The sequence below is a fragment of the Aspergillus aculeatinus genome (genome assembly GCF_003184765.1).
Source record: "Aspergillus aculeatinus CBS 121060 unplaced genomic scaffold BO66scaffold_21, whole genome shotgun sequence".
Lineage (NCBI taxonomy): Eukaryota > Fungi > Ascomycota > Eurotiomycetes > Eurotiales > Aspergillaceae > Aspergillus > Aspergillus aculeatinus.
In genome coordinates, this window is record NW_020291490.1 from 459,765 (window position 1) to 478,384 (window position 18,620).

General features: G+C 50.8%; 6 protein-coding genes across 6 annotated transcripts; 4 read left to right on the forward strand and 2 right to left on the reverse strand.

Annotated features, from left to right (window-relative positions):
- Positions 1 to 371: 371 nt before the first annotated feature.
- Positions 372 to 1,626, reverse strand: BO66DRAFT_306897 (RNA-binding domain-containing protein; the record flags this gene model as incomplete). The annotated part of the gene is made up of 4 exons (XM_025643250.1): positions 372 to 1,002; positions 1,053 to 1,248; positions 1,333 to 1,489; positions 1,549 to 1,626. Coding segments are annotated over 4 exons (1,062 nt in total), but the record flags the coding sequence as incomplete, so codon positions are not given.
- A 1,834-nt stretch (positions 1,627 to 3,460) lies between these two features.
- Positions 3,461 to 4,110, forward strand: BO66DRAFT_391590 (uncharacterized protein). The gene is made up of 2 exons (XM_025647290.1): positions 3,461 to 3,481; positions 3,572 to 4,110. Exon 2 carries the CDS (start codon positions 3,726 to 3,728, stop codon positions 3,948 to 3,950), a length of 225 nt encoding a protein of 74 aa, XP_025504594.1. The 5' UTR covers positions 3,461 to 3,481; positions 3,572 to 3,725; the 3' UTR covers positions 3,951 to 4,110.
- Positions 4,111 to 7,917: 3,807 nt separating this feature from the next.
- On the reverse strand, positions 7,918 to 8,713 carry BO66DRAFT_80536 (uncharacterized protein). Its single transcript, XM_025653606.1, has one exon. It carries the CDS (start codon positions 8,296 to 8,298, stop codon positions 8,068 to 8,070), a length of 231 nt encoding a protein of 76 aa, XP_025504595.1. The 5' UTR covers positions 8,299 to 8,713; the 3' UTR covers positions 7,918 to 8,067.
- Positions 8,714 to 12,944: 4,231 nt separating this feature from the next.
- BO66DRAFT_80589 (uncharacterized protein) lies at positions 12,945 to 13,438 on the forward strand. The gene is made up of 2 exons (XM_025653608.1): positions 12,945 to 13,357; positions 13,421 to 13,438. The coding sequence occupies exon 1, from the start codon at positions 13,037 to 13,039 to the stop codon at positions 13,286 to 13,288; it is 252 nt and encodes an 83-aa protein (XP_025504596.1). The 5' UTR covers positions 12,945 to 13,036; the 3' UTR covers positions 13,289 to 13,357; positions 13,421 to 13,438.
- On the forward strand, positions 13,407 to 14,641 carry BO66DRAFT_80580 (6-phosphogluconolactonase). Its single transcript, XM_025653607.1, has one exon. It carries the CDS (start codon positions 13,663 to 13,665, stop codon positions 14,461 to 14,463), a length of 801 nt encoding a protein of 266 aa, XP_025504597.1. The 5' UTR covers positions 13,407 to 13,662; the 3' UTR covers positions 14,464 to 14,641.
- Positions 14,642 to 15,090: 449 nt separating this feature from the next.
- On the forward strand, positions 15,091 to 17,177 carry BO66DRAFT_471099 (uncharacterized protein). Its single transcript, XM_025652836.1, has 2 exons — positions 15,091 to 15,259; positions 15,416 to 17,177. Exons 1-2 carry the CDS (start codon positions 15,209 to 15,211, stop codon positions 16,925 to 16,927), a joined length of 1,563 nt encoding a protein of 520 aa, XP_025504598.1. The 5' UTR covers positions 15,091 to 15,208; the 3' UTR covers positions 16,928 to 17,177.
- The last annotated feature ends 1,443 nt before the right edge of the window (positions 17,178 to 18,620 follow it).

Sequence of the window (18,620 nt, forward strand, 5' to 3'; positions counted from 1 at the left end):
GTGCTGGCTAGGTAGGACCAAATACCTTGCCTAAGTGAGCGATACTAGGTCGCCACAGCTCTGCGTCCAGTTCCAGACCCGTTGACCACCAGTGGGCCACAGCGGTCGATCTGTTTTACGGCCGTGGAAGTGGAAGACGAGGGGGACGCTGGAGGTGAGGTATCCCTCGAGGTTGTTGGGGCTGTGGCTTGGCTGAGTGATGTATCTTCCGTTGGGGGGCCACGGCGGTGGTCTTTAGAGGTATTTGTCGGGGGTTTGAATTGCATGTTGCTCTGGCGGAGGGGGTTGTGATTCCTTATGCTAGTATTGGTGCTAGATTTGGTGAAATTGACGGGTTCCAGCGGGGGATTTGATGTGTTCTGAAGCATACTCCTGTCGATTTTCACGCGAATCCTGGCCCCCAGGAAGGTGCAGCCGTTGTATAGGGCGATGGTGCGTTTGGCTTCCTCGGCAGTTCGGAAGGTGACCCGCGCGAAGCCTCTGCAGCGTCCAGATTCCGTGTCCAGCGGCACCTCGCATTGCTCGATTGCGACGCCTGAGGCCTGGAAGAGGTCACGCAGCGCCAGGCCACTCGTTGCGGGGCTGAGGTTTTGCACAAAGATAGTACGACGTGGTGAGAAGTGTGGGGGACCCGCGGAGCTGCTGGGCTGGTGATAGGCCTGCGAGGTGAAGTTCACATTGTCGGAATGGTAGTTGTGAATAGGTTTACGGGGGAAATTGGCTCGTCGTCCGGCGGTGGTGCCAAATCGCGTGCTTATGGGGCCTTCGACGAATGGCTGAACAGCGGGGAATGGGTAGGAGGGGAGGATGGGTATAGCGAAAGCATCCCTGAAATTGTGCCGGAGAGGGGCGGGAGACTGTGGTATAGCAGGAATGGCGTGCTGAGTGACTGGGTCGGCGAAAACAGGCAGGAAGGGCTGATGCTGATGAGGAATACTCATGAGGTCAATCACCGGGCCATATTCGGAATTCGGATACGTTGGACTCGTGGAGATGACAGGTCTGTTCGGTGTCAGCCGACAAACCAGCCTGCCCTAGCTATTTTCACCTACTCAGGAGATATTGGGGAAGGAGGAACGGCCATGTTCTGCGTGACCCTCGGCGGCGTCGAATAGCCCGCAATATAATTAGCAGGAATCAAACACGTGGGACTCTTCGTCGGGCCAGCAACCGGGCGTGTAGGCGAGCTGGTCCGAGCCAGTGTCACAACGAGGCTTTGGCCCTCCCAGCCGGTCGTGGATAGCCTCTCTGGAGAAACGCGGTGTCAGTCCATGCACGTTTATTGACCAGTCACACGGCTTCGATGGCAATGGAGAAGGCTCAAGTACGCACGATATGTTCGCCACGCTTCGTCCTCGTTCTTAACGATGATCTGGCCTAGCCCGGTTGGAAATCCATGCTGGTCATCGTACACTACAGCCTGTCGGATATGTAGGGCTGTTTGGCGGACCAGGTCTTTGAGCTCCTGCCAGCGGCAATGCGCTGGGATCTAGTTCACCGGAGAGATAAGCAAGACACGAAGACAGCAAGCACGGTCGAGGAACCTACTCCCTGGAGGAACAAGACAAACTCCTCATCCGACCTTCCCTGCTTGGACGTTCGCCCTTTGTCGCGCGAGGACGTTGGTGCAGGCATGTTCTCGTGCAGTCGTGGTGATTGGAGCACCGTCACGGCTTCCGATTATAGGTAGTTGTATAGATCGATCCGTCGGTACTTGAGGGACCAGTCACACGGGTTTGCTGCGTCCGGTTGGTTCCCAGACAGGCTCCGCGCCAAAGCTCGGAACCCAGCGGGAAAGTGATGATAGAGTTGAACTCTGTTGATCCGGGAGATGGTGATCAGTGATCAGTATCGGGTCAGAAATAACCCAGAGACCTCGCCGTAGAAATAAGTGCTGGAAGGGGCTCAAGGCGGGCCTGCTTACCGTTCTAGGTTCCAGGAAGCTCCGGTCGCACAGATGAACGAGTGAGGTCGGACTGCTTAAGAAGCACTGATCCGCAGCGGGAGGATCCAGCTGAGTGACTGCACCTTCGTCGATTTTAAAGCGATACGAGCAAAGGGCCGGAGGAGGGTCGATCGATTGCCTACATGGAGGGCGTCCCACCACCCAGAGACAGCTGAGACGTTGAGACCGAAACTGACGCAGAAGTAACCAGCTTCGGCGAAATCGAGGTTCGAATGAGACGGTAGATTCAGGAAGGGGGCAGAAAGAGGAAGAGAATCACGCGAAAGATCAAGTAACGTTGGTAGTAGCAGGAGCAGCAGCAGCAGCAGCAGCAGCAGCAGCAGATCGCTAGTGCGAGGGATACCTAAAAATACCATGGACATGGAGATGGGGATGGAGCTCGGAAGTGAGCAAGTCAGATCCGCTCAGCGAGGATAAACGAGAGGCACGGATGCATCCACTGACGAATGAAGGAAGGGTTATCTTTCTCTGATTGCTGGAAACCAAAGCTGTCTCTTGTACTTCGAAATAGAGAAGTGTGAGTGGATAAGATGCTGAGAGGCTTGGGGGGGAGGGAGAGGGGGTGTGGGCACTGGGAAGGGGAAGAAGATGTGTCAGGTCCAGGAAGGACGAGGGGGGATGATATGTCATGCATGATCGACTGTGATGGATGGATATATCAAAAAGTAACAAGTAACAAGTCAGGGAAGTCAACAGAGAGAGGTACCGGTAGGAAGCAATGACATGAAGGATTCAGGAAGTGTCAGTAAAAAGACTGAAACAGAAGGAAATTAAATGGAATAAAATTAAGTAAAGTAAAATCTAATCAAATGGAATAAAGTACAATGGAATGTATTGTTGCTTCCTCCCTACCGTTGTCCAATTGTTGTTCTCTGCTTATTACAGTACTTGATTGTCACATTTACATTTACATTTACATTTACACCGCCAGATCCCAGGACAGCCACCGACAGCAGACCGCAGTAGACACCACCAGACAGCACTGCATGGTCTGGTTCTGGCTGATTGCATGGAGAGTCTAAGTAAGAAACGCAAGACGAGAAAGCCATTTTCCAGCCAATAAAGTCTGCGAAACCAGGATGGTCCTCTCGGATCAGACACGAAGGCTCCAGCGCTCAGGAGTCACCATAGACTAGATACCTCAGCGGAGTCAACCTGAAAACTTTTGCTTTTTGCTTTTGTTTTCCCCTCTCCATCCATCTTCCCGGTCTAGTTCTCGCCTTCTCCGGACTTGTCTACTGAAGGGCTGCCGCTGCACGCCAATACAGATAACCTCAGCCCCGGCTAAGGTGGAGCTGGTTGTGACAGTGACCGACCTGTCTCATGTCTGATATTTTCCCTCGTCTGGCAGACGAGCACTCGTCCAGTGGCGGTGTTCTTGTGTCATATTAGTTGTCTCGGCTATCTGTTGGGGTACCCCCCAAATAGGGAACTCGGAATTCCATCTACTTGAAGGGCGAGAATGGCAAACGGGAGTTATTCGGCGGTCATCATGAGCGAGTCCCTATAGTCAGTGTAAGTCATACAGAAACCAAGACAATTCCCGTGGAAGCGACAAAACAGTGTCGCAACGATTGAATGAAGGCCACTTTTGACAAGAGGCAGTTGAAATATTCACAGACATGATGTTCTTGTGGCTGCCGAAGTTGCCCCTGGTCCCAGTCGCCGGGCGATCGAGATCCAACTGCGGTGACCCTGGTGCATCTGAAGGGTCATATTCCTCAAATCTCCCATTGTCCCAGCCACCCCCAATGCACAGATGCTTCGTCTGCCACCTCCGACTTTCGTCGCTCTGGTCACCGCCGGATACATTCCACGACGGTCGCACTGCAGGGGTCTGGGGCCTGACAGCTCGGGACGGGGTCAGGATACACCAAACGCTCGGGCGGCAGATGCCTGTCTTCGGTCCGTCATCACCGAATTGGAAAGCGGACCTGAGGAGGTGAAACCTCGAGAAGTGGGATCTCAAAGTGTGGAAAGCTGAGCTGCAGTACACACACACACACACACATACATACATACAGACACACACACGCGCGCCCCCAAGTTTGTTAATCAGATTGGTGTGGAGCGATGAAGACCTTGGTGGAGGATGGATTCGGTCACGGTGGTCCTACAACCGACAGGAAGAAAATGAAGTAGACTCATATGAGCTTCGGGGCCGGATTCAGCTCGCAAAGAGAAAGCCAAGATGTCTTGCCATCGACTACGACTCGACTAAACGTCAGCCTGCTCAAAATATCCTTGTAGTCCCAGCCGGTCTCATCATCTTGAGCTCACCAGTCAGGATGGATAATTTAGTCACCAAACGACATGGGAATTCACAGGGATTGGAACCAACCCCACTTCCCAAAGGAAGGACCGATAGTTGGAGCGATCGATCGATAGGCAAGATCCGCCCTCAGGCTGCTCTGCTCCCCGGTCCCATAGTCTTGGTAAGATCTTCCGCTAGCAGAGCAATCACTCGTCTAGAAGAGACGGGGAAGGCCAGGCAGGCGCTTGTCCGAACGAGGCGGGTTCGCGCGATGTATATGCATCCTCGAATATCACCAGCCTCGACGATGTATATACGGAGTACAGGTATCCCATAACTGGTGCGATGAGCCGCAGATTGTGCCCAAGACCAGGCCCTTAACCAAGGTCGCATGGACCAAGCTTTCGATGGTGTCACGGTTTCTCCAGTGCTGTATTCTCTCCTCGGGAACCTTCAGATCATGCTTTGAGAATCGCAGCTTCGTACAACAGAGACGGCGACTCATGTTGCGCGCACGTGTCCACAGCACTGGGGAAAAATTATTAATGAAGAGCTTTATGGGTCCGTGGGGGATGCATGAGCGATCCGAACTCAGATTACCCTTTGGGGATTCTGGGTTCCATGCAAAGGGCGCTCATACTCGTAGAAGAAGTTCTGCCTGCTTTCACAAAGGTAACTGGCGACCGAGGTGAGAGTTTCACCAAATTGAGGGGGGAAATATGTAAAAAAAAGAAAAGAAAAAGAAAAAGAAAAATACTTTCTGCAAGACTTGCGGCAGTTAGTGCAGTGACAACGTAGATGAGAAGGTAAATTTACCGGTCACATGTCCAAGGAAGCTCTGAAAAGAAGCCATCTGTCAACTGGGACTTTTCCTTTTGACATGTCCGCGTTCCTGAGCGCACATGGCAGATCATACTTTGAGTCTGTCAATTGTTTATTTAGCACTTCCGCGATGGTTCTACAACCTGGCCTTACCTTGACTATTGATGAGACCATGCTATGAACTAAAGATTGTCACCACCTTCTTAAACTGGACTGGGATCGTCATGGAAGAGACATCCACCTCTCACCCCCTTTTTTTTGGGCCTCTTTTGCAATTGCTTATCAAGGCAAGTGACAGCTTTGCCGGAGTGGAACCATGGAGACAGGCAGGCCGCAGACCAGACAACCGATGAAACCAACCTCCACCCCCAAACCACGGCGTCACTCAACACCGACCCACTGATCAGCGAACAGCGAAATACTCGACTTTCGACTTACCCGACCAAGGTTGACAACCATAGACAACTGCAACTGCAAAGGGAAGGCAGCCACGGTACTAGGAGTAGCTGTAGGCGGGACTGAGCAAGATATAGTTGTAAGAATTTACACTTTTGAATTTCATGGTAGGTTTACTGGTTGACCCTCAACTTAGTGCTCCGCTGCGTCCACCCGGTAGTTAACTCATTACAGTGCATTGAGTTTAGTCATTTGCTTCATTTCCCCAATTTTGACTTTCTGGTGTTTCTGTTCTGGTTGATTTCTCCATGTCGGGGGCGGGAAGAAGACGATCTCCCCGAAGAACATCGCATGAACTATTGTTTATCTTGGGTCAATCCCAAACCTTCTTTCTTTTTCCATCAAGGTTGAGATTAACCTTTCCGACTATCTAATGCTGTGTGTGGTACGGGTGATATGTAGCAGTGTCTAGTAGCTACTTCATCTTCCCATTCCAACCGATTTGAACCAATCAGGCATGATAATCACATCATTTCAGTCAACATATTACGTACTGTGTAGATGTGTGCGCGACAAACCAGACTAAGTTCCCTTCTCGGGCTGCAAGGGGGAGGGGGTGAGGAGGGAAGGCGGGGGATCGCTGGAGGCTTTTCTATAGCTCATTGTCGTTTGTTTAACTTACCGTCCATTAGATACAGAGTACGGAGTACTGTACATCATGGATCATTACCTGCCGGGCCGACAACAGAGCGAGAAGGAGGGGCACGACGGGAAGAGGTCCATACCAAGTCACCAACAAGAACAAACGCCTCTTACGCGCCCCCCCTGGCAAGCAAGCACGCCAGCGGGGATTCGCGTTTCGCAACGGTGACCTTGGCAAAGGGGACCTTGCGAAAGAGGATAATAGTGAAGCTCCAGCTGTTATCCGACTCGAGCCTGCCTAGTCTAGTGGACTTCCACTACTGCGACGAGAATAAAATCAACCAAGCCAGCTCTAGTAAGTCGTGAAAGTATGATAGGCTGCCAGGACAACAATGTAAACCAAGTCCCAATCTTGCGGAGAGGCTAGTCTTGATTCTCTGTTAGCTTGAGGAGGAGAACTGTAGTCATGAAAAAATCGCGCTGGAGCTAAAATAGACCACCTTAGTTTGATCCATGATGACGATGCGGTGATGGGAAGACACTACCCAAAAAGTATAAAGCGGGAGGGGAGAAGAGAAGACACACACACACATAAAGGGACAACGCTAGTCAGTTTGAGGGGATGGTTGAGTGGGCTCGGGGCATGTGCGGGTGCTGCGGCGGACGGATTTTGCTTGGACGGGGCGGGGAAGAGCGAAGGGAAGGGGGAAACCTCCAAAAAAAAATAACAATAATAATAAAGAGGAAAGGGGAAAGGTCGAGCAGACGCTGAAGATGTCTAAATATAACCACCTTAGGCAGTAAAGTGGAAGAACTGTAACTTATTCGGTGTGTGTCATAGGCACACGCAATGTTAATGTTGACTCTGTCTGAGGTAATTGACCATTGTTTACCTTGCTACCCCATATCGCGGGGTTCAAATTCCGGGGGGAAAGGGCTATTGCAGCTTAGACCTTATGAGAAGACAATATTAAGACAAGGCCTCAAGCACGAAGCACCTTTGGCATGCAGCTACTATATTCGGACAAGTAGGACGAAGTAGGTCGGGTATTTCTCCTGATTACTTTTTGTAGTGGTGGAGTGCTACGCTACGTTTACTGTGGTCAATCGATACAAATGAGATCGGCGCTTGTTAGCACAAGATCAAAACAAATTACGGTCGCTGATGGCAAAATACACGCAAGCGTTCTATTGTAAAACTGTCGATGTCACTTAATTGGAGAACATTTGTTGAGTTTCACTGGCAGCTTTCCTGCATACATACAAAGGGGGCTATCAACACATGCAAAACAAGACTGGCGAATGTATTCGGTCACAAGAAGTCGTGGCCTGGAACCCTGAAGCTGCGGAATGGAACAAACATAACACATTCTTGGAACGTGGGGATCCAGATGCTACATGCCTGGGCCAAGGGTTACAATGCGCAATACAACAATGCGCAGACATCAGACGCCATTCGATTCCCCATCCTTTGACTTAGGAAGGAACAGATGAAATCTTGTAGATCTTTCCTTCTCCAGATCGAGAGCACAGAGCGAGACTTGTCAAAAGTATCGCTTCCGAAAGATTCCAATTTTCTCAGAAAATCTGCCTTAGTCTTCATGCAGGGGGGGGTTCGGGCAAAGCGCGTGAGCAGCAGGCTCTTCCATGTTCTTCGGAAGTATTGATCGTTGAGGCCGCATGGCATCCAGACTGGCCCAGGGAACAGGTCGTCAACATTCAGGCTGCACCCATGCAGGTCCAATTCAATGGATTGCGGATATATGATTTGGGTTGAATGGCGGCATTCCCGAGCAGTGCCGTGGAAGCGAGCGTGCGGATAAAGGTAGAGGCACACATTGGAAGACCAGCGATTTCACGTCGGTTTGTGGCCTGGTTCTGATTCGGGTACAAGCGGTTAGAGTAGGTGACGAAAGCACTGTTCATGTTGATGTTGTTTGGTTCATCCGAATTGAAATCACGAGTGTTGGTCCATTGATCCCGTCTTTCAACGAATGAAGCCGACCATGGACGCACACCGGCTGCAGTAGTAGGAGTTCATGCCGAAACGAACCACTCCGGGGGATGACTCGTTCTCAAGGCTCATGGAACGCTGACATCTCGAACAGCGGACAATGTCGAAGTTCATGGAGGTTGGACTTGAACTGGCGGGAGAAGCGACGACCCCTTTAGGAGTTCCGGTGGGTGGGTGTTGTACTCGAACAGAAGACGAACTCATTTTTCTCCGACCGATTGTGGCGGCCCTATGCCGAACAGTTGAGGCGAGAAACTCCGTTGCTCGTGGAACAGTGATTAGAGATGAAGTCGGAAGGGCGGGTATTTAGATGAACTCGAGTGAAGTGGCTGTGCCGGCTGGTGGTCAATTGAACGGGCGGAAAATTGGGGGAAACGATGCGCAGAAGTCGATGGTAGGTAGAATGAGACCACCGGATCAAAGGTCTTCTTTCCCCGCGAAATCCTAGGCAGCAGTAATAGACCACAGAGGTGAGGCGAGATAGATTGCAAAGGTAGTTGCGATAGGTAGGTAGGTAGTGGTAGTAAGGGAGGTATAGATGTAAGTAGGTAGTGGCTGTTAGTAGTAGTTGATAACTGAGTAGATGGTTGGAGTCGTGGCACAGGTAGGTAGGTATATGAGAGCGACTGGAGTAGTGATCAGAAGATGAAAAAGGAGTTCGGAGCTCAAATTCCAGTTGGGCTGTAGCTGCTGGAAATATCTCTATATGACCAGAAAGCCCAGCGCCAAAAGGAAGTCCTCAGGGTCAGATCGATCTCCACTTCTTTCGCTCCGTAATTGCACCGGTCTGGTTTAGCGGAAGCAAAATAGTACGTGGTAGTAATTTATAGTGATTGCCTCAGGTAAAACGGTAAAAACCGAAAATCGAATCTCGGAGTAAGGAAAATTAAAATCCAATGATAAGACAGGGGTAGGATGTGCAAATCTGATGAAACTAGGGAGATGGCCACCACCACCATCACCACCACATTAACGATAATAACAACAATAACAATAACAATAATAATGAGGCTAACAACTCAAGACCGTACGCATGAGGAATAAGGCAGCTGATACTCAAAGCAGCTGCACGGAATGTGGGGATCAGGTTTCAGACTTGATGATGACTTTTTCCACTGTGTCAGTCAACCACAGGAGGATAATTTGGAGTGTTGTTGTTCGGGTGAGGCAGCTGCTTGGGTCCTTTTTCAATGCAGCAATTCATGTAGGGATGGATGATGGTGGTGATGGAATGATGTGTTTAATAACTACCTAGTACTAGGTAATAATCAAAAAAACACTTGCCTGGATGGACCGGAGAAGCGGCAGCCGACTCTCATGACTACTACCTATCGAATGGTTGGCTGGTTATTCTACCGAATAGTAATACTTCAACTTACTACGTACGTAGGAGGTTGTAGGTGTAATTTTGAAATATACAACTAGACTTAATTTTCCCTTCCCTGTTGGTGGTTCCTGGATGGATGAACGAACCGGTGATGCGAATCTTTTCCAGTTCTCTGGAGTGCTTTCCCTGTGGCATCATCACTCACCTCATTCATCATCTATCATCCAGGTTGATTCGATCGTTCCACCACCCCTGTTACTCGGTCGCATCTTGGGCAACCTCCAATTAGGACTTGGTTTCATACTATACAAACCTTTTGCTTTGCATTATTGTTGACTATGATGATGTTCATAAGTAACTTTGTTTGAACCCCTCCTCCCACCCCTCCCCTCACCCCCCCAGTCATAAATTACGACTACTTACGTAGTGTGTCTGATCCTGATCTCAACTGCAGAAAAGCCACAATAACTCACTTGCAGGTAATCGAGGCTTGGTCTAATGTATCAATCTCCCTTCTTCCCCTCCATACCCCTCCCTCCCTATTGTCTGCATTCGTTTTGTTCTGCTGCACCGACACCCAGGGTCGTGTCGTCATGACCAACATTGAAGGGGGGCGGGAAGTCAAAGGGTGCAAGACGGGGGCGATCACAAGAATGGTATGGTTCAGACTCGGATCTGCCATTCTTTCTCTGCCCTTTCAGGGACTGGACAGCTCGTGGCCTACTTTCTATCAGTGGTTCAACCTATGAGGGAAGTATATCTGACAATCAATCTGTATCGGCTCCCGCCTGCTGGGAGACTCCACCCGTTCCGTTCCATTCCTTCCATTCCACCTACTGCTGCTGCTGTTGTCTTAGTCACGGCAACATAGTCCACAGAAGGGCGACGTACTATTGAAATTATGAACCAGAACCATTAGCCGGGCGGAGCAGGTGGCCCCGCCCGCATTTTGAGAGTTAAGGGACAAAAAAGAGTCTTTTTCCTTCAATGATACAAGTGATATCAATCCAGTTTAGTGATTTGCTCTGCTCGTCATCGATCAGTCGAACATGAGAGTAGTCATCGAAACTCAGGCTCCCGCGCCCAGCCAACCCCGTCGGTCTAACCAGGCGGTAAATCCCGCGCTGATGACTACGACTGATAACCAAGCCTCGAATTCATCGGAATTGTAAATATCAGATGGCATTGCTTCCCATTGGCAGAGGAAGTCTAGTCTCATTATCTCAACTTCGTCGATTTCGCCATTGCCTTTAGCAGGTCCTCCTAAAATTGGGCCGAAGATTAGTAACAATTCATGTTACTGTGATGATCCCTTCGTGCCTAGTACTAGTTAATTACTGGTACACTTCGGGCCTTGGGCTCGTGCGTAATAGCGGCGGCGGCGTCGTCGTTGCATGCGGTAAGTCGTGAGTTGTGACTCGTGAGTTGTGAGCCGGTCTTTGGAAATGGGACTCCACCTCGAGTGTTTCAGAATGTCCTGTCAGACTCGGATGTGAAAGATGCGGACGATCTTGCTCCAGTCGCCCTGCTCATCGGGTTCCATCATGTGTTGCTGTCAAACCATTTTTCTTCTTGAATTTAGACCGCCTTGTATAGAAGGGGGCTGCGTATGATTGAGATTAAGGTCATGGTTTTTAGGCAGGAACCATCCCAGCAGTCCAACCGCAGCACTGCACCAGTATCTCCCTCGTCCAAAATATCATCCCAACTGTTTTTACGTTTTCGTCATCGCTTTTCCCTCGAAGGAACTCAATTCCGCTCTTCTCTGCGCCATCATTGTCATCGCTGCTGTATACCGGGTGCGAGTGGTCGAATGGATTGTGTGCTCCATGCCTTTCCGGAGCCACTAATTCTTATTTTTACCCGGAGTCTTGGGTGCACTCCATTTTCCAACTTTCTCAGAGTGGATTCGGGGGTCTGTCTAGGTAAAAAGCGAGCGTTTTGCTAGGAGGGAGCAAGTTGGGATTCGCTACGGCCTCGCTAAACGACTCAGTGCGGCTACTTTCATTATGGTGGAAGTGGGGAAGAGCAGTAGGAAAGCCAACCGAAAACACGGATGGTTTAGACGCTTCAAAGTCCTTCCTTGCAAATGAAGTTCGCAGTTCGCGGTTCGATTGGAGAACAAAGACTAGATACCAATTATACGTCTTCCTCATGCCCCCCCCCCCCTAAATCGACGGTGAGGCATTTTGAGTCCTAGTCTCTGCACCCGGCTGCCAACTCTTTTATTCCGGCCTAGCGTCAACGTACTAACTTATCGTTCGCTTGTGTTGAAGCCATTGCCCGTAATGGAACCTTAGCCACTTACAGGAGGCCTCAGGGATATCATCTTCCCCCCCTTTCCCTATAATGATGAACACAACTTTCTCAAAGCAAGGCCTACCTACAGTTCTGATTCCTAACAGCCCCCTACCAAGCTATCTGATCTCAATTATTGTCATTGTGTTGCCTCTTGTCCTACCGACAGATAGGCTAACTCAATTCATCCACTTGAGTATCATTGCGTTGAAACCTGCAGAGCTGCAACACCTACCCTCATCTCCTTATCTGTTGGCTGAAAGTCTTTGCTGGGACTCCAATGTAGCCTAAAAATTACATTCGCCTGATAGCAGCACTGCCAGGATTGGGATGATGCGCACATGTCATGGCAATTGTGCGAGGTGTACGCCCGGCTGCAGAATGGTCGCACGCACGCCTTTGAAGCGGTGGCCGATGGTGACACACGGGCATTGACAAATCCCCGGGTTCATCCCCCCCCAGAGGCGCTCTACTGGCGCAGGGACCTCAGCCTAACCCGCACCAACTGACTGAGATCGAGAGTCAATTCGACTAGATCAGTCATCAGATGCGAGGACTAATTAGTTAACTAACTATTGACTGAGACTTGATCTCAGCGTCTGCATGATGCCGTAATCGCGCGTGCATGCCTGGGACGCCTTCATCATAGGGGTGGTCAAGTACTAGGATCAAACTATTACTGCCCTATCATTTTTACTGGAGCTGGATGCAGGAGCTAGTTCAAGATCGCTAATTAGGTATCTCAGCAGGGCTTAGTCTACTGATCATGATCAGTAGTATGAACCGATAATTCTCATTTACAGGTTGTTGTGGTGTGAGGATCATCATCATCGCAAGCCTCTCTAGATCCAGTTGGGAGGGGAAGGGGAGGGGGGGAGGGGCTTGAAGGCCTGCACTGCAGTGCTGCAGTAGGTAGGCAGACAGAGCGTTACGCTGACATCATTTCACATGCTTGTCAGTTGAGGTATTTCCAGGTGTCTTCATCGCTCGACGCGGATCCCGGCGGCTTTCCCTCAAATCAAGAATTGGTTTCCCTGTGGCGGCTGCCGAGGATGGACAGACAATACGAAGGGGTGGGGGGCAGACAGAGACAAGGGCACAGCAGAAGAACAATAAAGATCACAAACTGTTCCTGCCCAACCTTGTTCGGCACGGCATGTAGAAAAGGAATAAGATGAGGCCGTTCGTTCCGGCCTCTGCTCTTATCGCGAAAGAAGATACTCGACCGACGGTTGGTTGTTGTCTGTTGGTTGGGGGAGGACCACCTCTAACCTAAGGAGCCTGGAGGAGTACTATCCATGATGATGGTCTGAATGAATGAATGAATGGTGTTTTCCAATCCTTCCAGTTTTCCTCCCTCCCTTTTCCCTTTGCGAAACCGTTGGATATGGCAACGACGACGTCATGGTTGAATGGAGCGGGAGTAATCATGGCTCGCCTCAGGCTGGCACCTCACCGGCAATTTCTCCTTCTCATCACCATGCGGTAAGGAAAACCAAGAAGGAACACCATTGGAATTGGTTGAATTTTCTATATCTTGCTGAATCTGAATTTTATCGAGCTGGTTAACTTCCTGAGTTATTCGTCGGTCCCAACAACTACTCTCAATACTAAGTCACTTACCTTACTTACTCTATGGTACAGTAGCTCACAGTTTGGTCGTTGTTACTCCCCGCCCGTGTGATTCTCACGTTCCGGCAGGTACGGAGGAGCAAGCAATTCAACAGTTCTCCATCCTTCCTTTGCCCCGCCACCCCGCCCTGAAGCAGTTGACCGAAAACCACCACCTCTCTCTCTCTCTCTTTCTTCTCCTCTGCTCTTACTCACTTTCCCCTCCCGCCCCCATATTCTCGCTCGGGCAGATCAATTATCCTTTCCCCTCCAACCTCTCTCTTCCCCATATCGCCCTTTTGCCCCCTACAAGCTACAGCTTGCCTTTCACAATGGCTGCTTCCGCCCCTAATCTCTACAGCTTTGCGAATACCGATGCTTTGGCCCAGCAACTGAGGCCTTACGTCCTCCGGATCCAGAACTCCGCCTTGAGTCGTCACAGCACTTTCCGTGTCGCTGTCTCTGGTGGTTCCTTGCCGAAGGTGCTGGCGCAGGCTCTCCTCACGCCTGGAAATGGGTCCGAAGAAGACACTGCTCAGTTCTCCAAGTGGCACATCTTCTTTGCCGATGAGCGCGCCGTACCCCTCGACCACGAGGACAGCAACTACCGTTTGTTGAAGGATGAACTGCTCGATAAGATTCCAACGGAACTTGGGGCTCCCACCGTGCATACGATCGACCCCGCTCATGTCAATGATGAGGATCCCCAGGAGCTGGCCGACCTGTATCAGGAGGACCTCATGCGCTCCTTTGCGGCCAAAGACAGTGTGAAGTTGCCTGTCTTCGATCTCATCCTCTTGGGGTGCGGGCCGGATGGTCACACCTGCAGTCTTTTCCCTGGCCACGAGCTTCTCAGAGAGAAGGATGCTTGGACGGCAGCCATCAGCGACTCACCTAAGCCGCCCCCGAAGCGCATCACCCTTACTCTTCCGGTGGTCACGCACGCTCTCAACATCGCATTTATCGCGACTGGAGGTGGCAAGAAGGATATCATGAAGCAAATTTTTGATGCTGAGGAAGGAAGAGACTTGCCGTCCTCATTGGTCAACCAGGGTGCCGGTGAGAAAGTCAGCTGGTTCACTGACCATGCGGCCATTGAGGGCGTCGCCTTCCCCAGACGTGGCAGTTTGTAGTCGATGGGCGCACATGACCCAAATTGTTTTCATTCGATCAGAACTACGTGCACAGGTAATGTGAGATAGCCATCGGTGATTGCGCTTTTGCAACAGGTGTGGGAAACTTCTGCAGTTTCGTGTTGGAAATGACTGAGGGAAGTGGATGGGGCTGGGAGTTTGATGAGCGTAGTCGCTATGACTGGATGACTTGTTCCGCCTTTTGTATCTGCGAGTTTCCCTTCTAGACTTCAGGAAAAGTTTGTGTTGTTATCCTGTGGATATCACAGACCGCTTCTCAATGAATGGACGAATGCTATAATCACGTGAATAAGCCCCAGTATTTGGCAGACGAAATCGGAAGCTCTGTATGGTCACTACAGTCGTTGATAAAAAAGATCAAGGGTCATGATTATCATGAGGGCCATCATAGGTACAGTACAAGTTCCAGTTCCTGAAGTAGCAGTTCAAGTGTAACCAATATTGACCATACGTGCGTAGTAACAACCCTGTTAGGGGTGCTCACCGGGCTGCAGTGAGCCAAGCTTCCACTGGTTATGCGGAACCTTCACCGCAGCTGCCCCCGTCTGGAACTGCCGCCTTCAGCTGAACTCAGACCTCCACCTCTGCGACTCCCTCCCCCCCCCCCAAAGCACCATTTACATCGGTGTAGAAGAGGCTATGTCCGGCCTACAAAGCTCAACCCTGAATACATTGTGTCTTCCAGTCAACTCAGCGTCCGCAAATGTCTTGATCTACCATCAACATGCCGATTCCAACGCGCTCCCTTTCCCTACGTGAGCCCCGTACCGGTAAGGTTAGTTGCATCTCGTCACCCCTTTATTACCTCTCTCTCATTCAAGTGACTGCAATGGCCTCGGAACACCTTTGTCAATCTGCTCTGCCTTATGCTTTTCCTTTGTGTGCTATTCCAATCCTCCTGTCTCATGATTGCTGACACAAAAATGTTCAGCCATTGACCATTGGGCGCTCTACTACCACCAAAGCCAACCCTCCCACAACCTCGACGGCAGTTGGCGGAAAATCTTCTTATCATGCCACCGGAAATGAGAATATCACAACACGAAACAAGAGCCTTCTGCCGGTCCGTGACGATGCCCGCTCTGCGAAAACCTCTCGAATTCAACAGCCGGCAGAGACTCGCCTGTCCCAGCGGCCGACCAAGACCGGGGGGAAGGGGTCTCAGCAGCAAGGTGAACCTTCGACACGCGAAGCGACCGGGGCAAATCGTCGCCAGAGCCTCATTCGACCCAGTCCGCTGAAGCCTATTGGACCTGTGAAGCCAGCCGCTACGATAAGCAGCCCTAAACAGGCCACTTTTGCACCAAGTCCTTTGTCCCCCTCCAAACAAGAACTAGCTCCCAGGCAGGATGGACGGCCCTTATCTCCCAAGAAACCCGATATGCCTCCCCCGTCGCTCCGACCCAGTCGATCCGCTTCCTTACGACAGCCAGTCAAGTCCAGCTCCATCACACCGCCCATCAGTCGCGGCCACGCGCGTCATCGTAGTCAAGGGGTCACGCCCAATGTGAGCCGATTGATAGGCAAATTGAAGCCACCTTCACCGAGCACCACAACTCCGACACGCCCGAGAGCTCAGATATCGTTCCAACCGCAAAATCTACTGTCAAAAAAGGCGGTCAATCCGGCTACAAAGAATCTGAGTGCTACCACGTCCGAGGGTGCGGATGCTTCTTCATCACCCTCATCCTGGCCCGAGCTTGCAGCCTTGCAGACAGAGCTGTTACAACTAAGCCTTACGCACTCCTCATCTCTTCAACAGAAGACTTCCTGGACGGCCGATGTCGAAGCTCAACTCCGGAAGGACTACAAGTCCGTGGCCAGCAAATACCGTGCCGCGCTCGCTGTAGAGCAAGATTATCAGACGAAACTCAATGGACTCGCGCTGCATTGCTGGTTTCGAAACTCTTGTGAGCACAATGGCCCACTCGGATTTGCGGAGCAGATTCGGATACTCTCTGGGGTTGCAGAAGACGTGTACATGGTGACGGATTCTCTGGAAGGGCAGTACACGGTGGTCGTGCAGCAATTTGAAGAGTGGTTTCAGCAGATGGAAGAGATTCGGCACCACCGGCTGCACCATGAGCACGAAATGTACGACGGCGTTTTCATTGATTCCTTAGACCGCACTTGGCAAGAAGAAGTGTCGGCTTTATCTACGAAATTGGACTATTGCTCGCGGCAGCTACAAAGCCTGGATCTTCTAGGCTACGGAGAGTTGGAGCGATTCGACAGCTCTGCGCTGTTTCGCATGATTAAGAATCTCGAGAAGACGGTGAACCTGATGATCGAGGAGCTGCACACAATCCGTAAGATTGAAGGCGACGTTGTAAGAGCGGAACGGGCATGGGTTGGTCAACTTGCTCGGAAGCTGGTGAGCGCCATGCCACTCCAAGAACAGCGACAGGGACTCTGGAAGAAACAGACTTTCATGCAATCATGATGAATTGTTTACAATCGCTTTTCTTTCCTGGCGGCGAATCCGCGTTTCTCACCCACCATGGTTGAGCGGACAAAATGTGCAGGGACCAACCTGTTTATCAAACAGGCAATCCTTCTGGAAATCAGAAATCAGTGCACCGGATTTGGTCGGACGAGAGATCGACTGCCGTAAGCGTTGCCCCGGGCCATGGATTCGCCTGGGAGAACATTGGGGGGAAGAGGTGGGGGGGGGGTAGGTAAACCAGCGTTGCATCATGGGGTCATCAAGGGACGAAAAAACCGGTTCTAGCAGGCTCCCGGCCGCTCATTGGGAGGCCTGGCTGATTCCTACACTAGGTAGCCCTGCTCACTAGCTGCCTTGCGTCGCAAGCGATCGGGCAACCCCTTCCAGGACTTGTGCATAACGCGACCCGGCTGTCAAAAGGGCCTGTCTCGATTCTAGAAGGTAGGCATTGCTACACTTGAAACCTTGATTTGGGTCAAAGCTAACCCGGGACCTAAACACTAGTCCACCCAAAATTTCGCTGTAGACACCTCCTTCCACTCTGCCTGTCCATTTGACAGAGTTTTTCCCCTCGAAACGCGATGTTGAAAGGCCAGGCCGTATCAACAGCATCTCATCACCCCACTGTCAACTGACTTTTGTTTAAAAACGACGGTTGATACTCGCCAGATGAGAGTTTAGTGCGCTGGTCAACCCCTGAGCGATTCGTGTGTGCCCTGGTGGTTAGACTGTACCACCTATGGTCATGTTTCACCGCTGGCGATGCCGACAGTAGCGTACAGATAGACCTTGGCTTCATCGAGCCGGGCTTTCTTCAGTGGACCTGGGCTTCCTGGAAAAAGAAAAGGAAACAACCCAACACGGCCGCGCACATCCATACAGCCCGTATTTCTTCTCGCACCGGGGCCAGAAGCAGAGAGGTTCAGTGCAGATGAGCGGACGAAAATCCACTCCGAACCAGTTGTTGAGCTGTCAAGCCGACAATCGTCCCCACCATGTCCCAGAGACTATGCTGAGACGTAGCAGGGAAAAACTGGGAAAGTGGGAAGAGGAGAAGAGCAATGGATCCGGTTTTTCTCCTGACCGGGAAGCGCGATATTACCCGTCGCTCCTCTCGTGACTCTTGCAAATAGACTGAAGACGACCTAAATCTTTCTCTTTTCTTATTATTCTCCCTATGGACCGTCCTGAGAGAGAACAGAAGATACTGTACAGTGATATGCTGGTGCATTGCCCTAGTTCATCACGGAGTCCGTGCTCCAGTAAATCATTGCTCTGCTCACTGTGGTTCGGAGTTGGGGGGAAAGAGGAGGGGGGGAGGTTAGTTTAGAAAGCGAGAGAAGGTCAACGAACAGTCCGACTTTCAAGAAGCTGAGTCGGGAATAAGATCCTCACCGCGTCCATGCGGGCGGGTTGTGATGGGGGAAGGGAGGGATCAGTCACGATTGGATGAGCCGAGAGGAGACGGTGGGCAGATATGAGATTTATATAGAGATTGCTTTTCCGCTGGGCTTCGGCTTTGCTCAACCGACTGACGGATGATGGACTGACCCATCATTTCTGGGGGAGACTAACTCTGACTAAGCGAACGTGGGGACTTTTGTCGTCATTCCCCTTTTTTATTGTAGTTTTTTTTTTTCTTTTTTTTTTATTGTTCTTTTCCCTTTTTTTCTTGGATTCAATTTTTGAT

Coding starts and splice junctions, on each gene's coding strand:
- BO66DRAFT_391590 (XM_025647290.1), top strand. CDS start 3,726: ATGCTTCGTCTGCCACCTCCGACTTTCGTCGCTCTGGTCACCGCCGGA.
- BO66DRAFT_80536 (XM_025653606.1), bottom strand. CDS start 8,298: ATGAGTTCGTCTTCTGTTCGAGTACAACACCCACCCACCGGAACTCCT.
- BO66DRAFT_80589 (XM_025653608.1), top strand. CDS start 13,037: ATGAATGAATGGTGTTTTCCAATCCTTCCAGTTTTCCTCCCTCCCTTT.
- BO66DRAFT_80580 (XM_025653607.1), top strand. CDS start 13,663: ATGGCTGCTTCCGCCCCTAATCTCTACAGCTTTGCGAATACCGATGCT.
- BO66DRAFT_471099 (XM_025652836.1), top strand. CDS start 15,209: ATGCCGATTCCAACGCGCTCCCTTTCCCTACGTGAGCCCCGTACCGGT. Junction 15,260..15,415: donor GTGAGCCCCGTACCGGTAAG/GTTAGTTGCATC, acceptor AAAAATGTTCAG/CCATTGACCATTGGGCGCTC.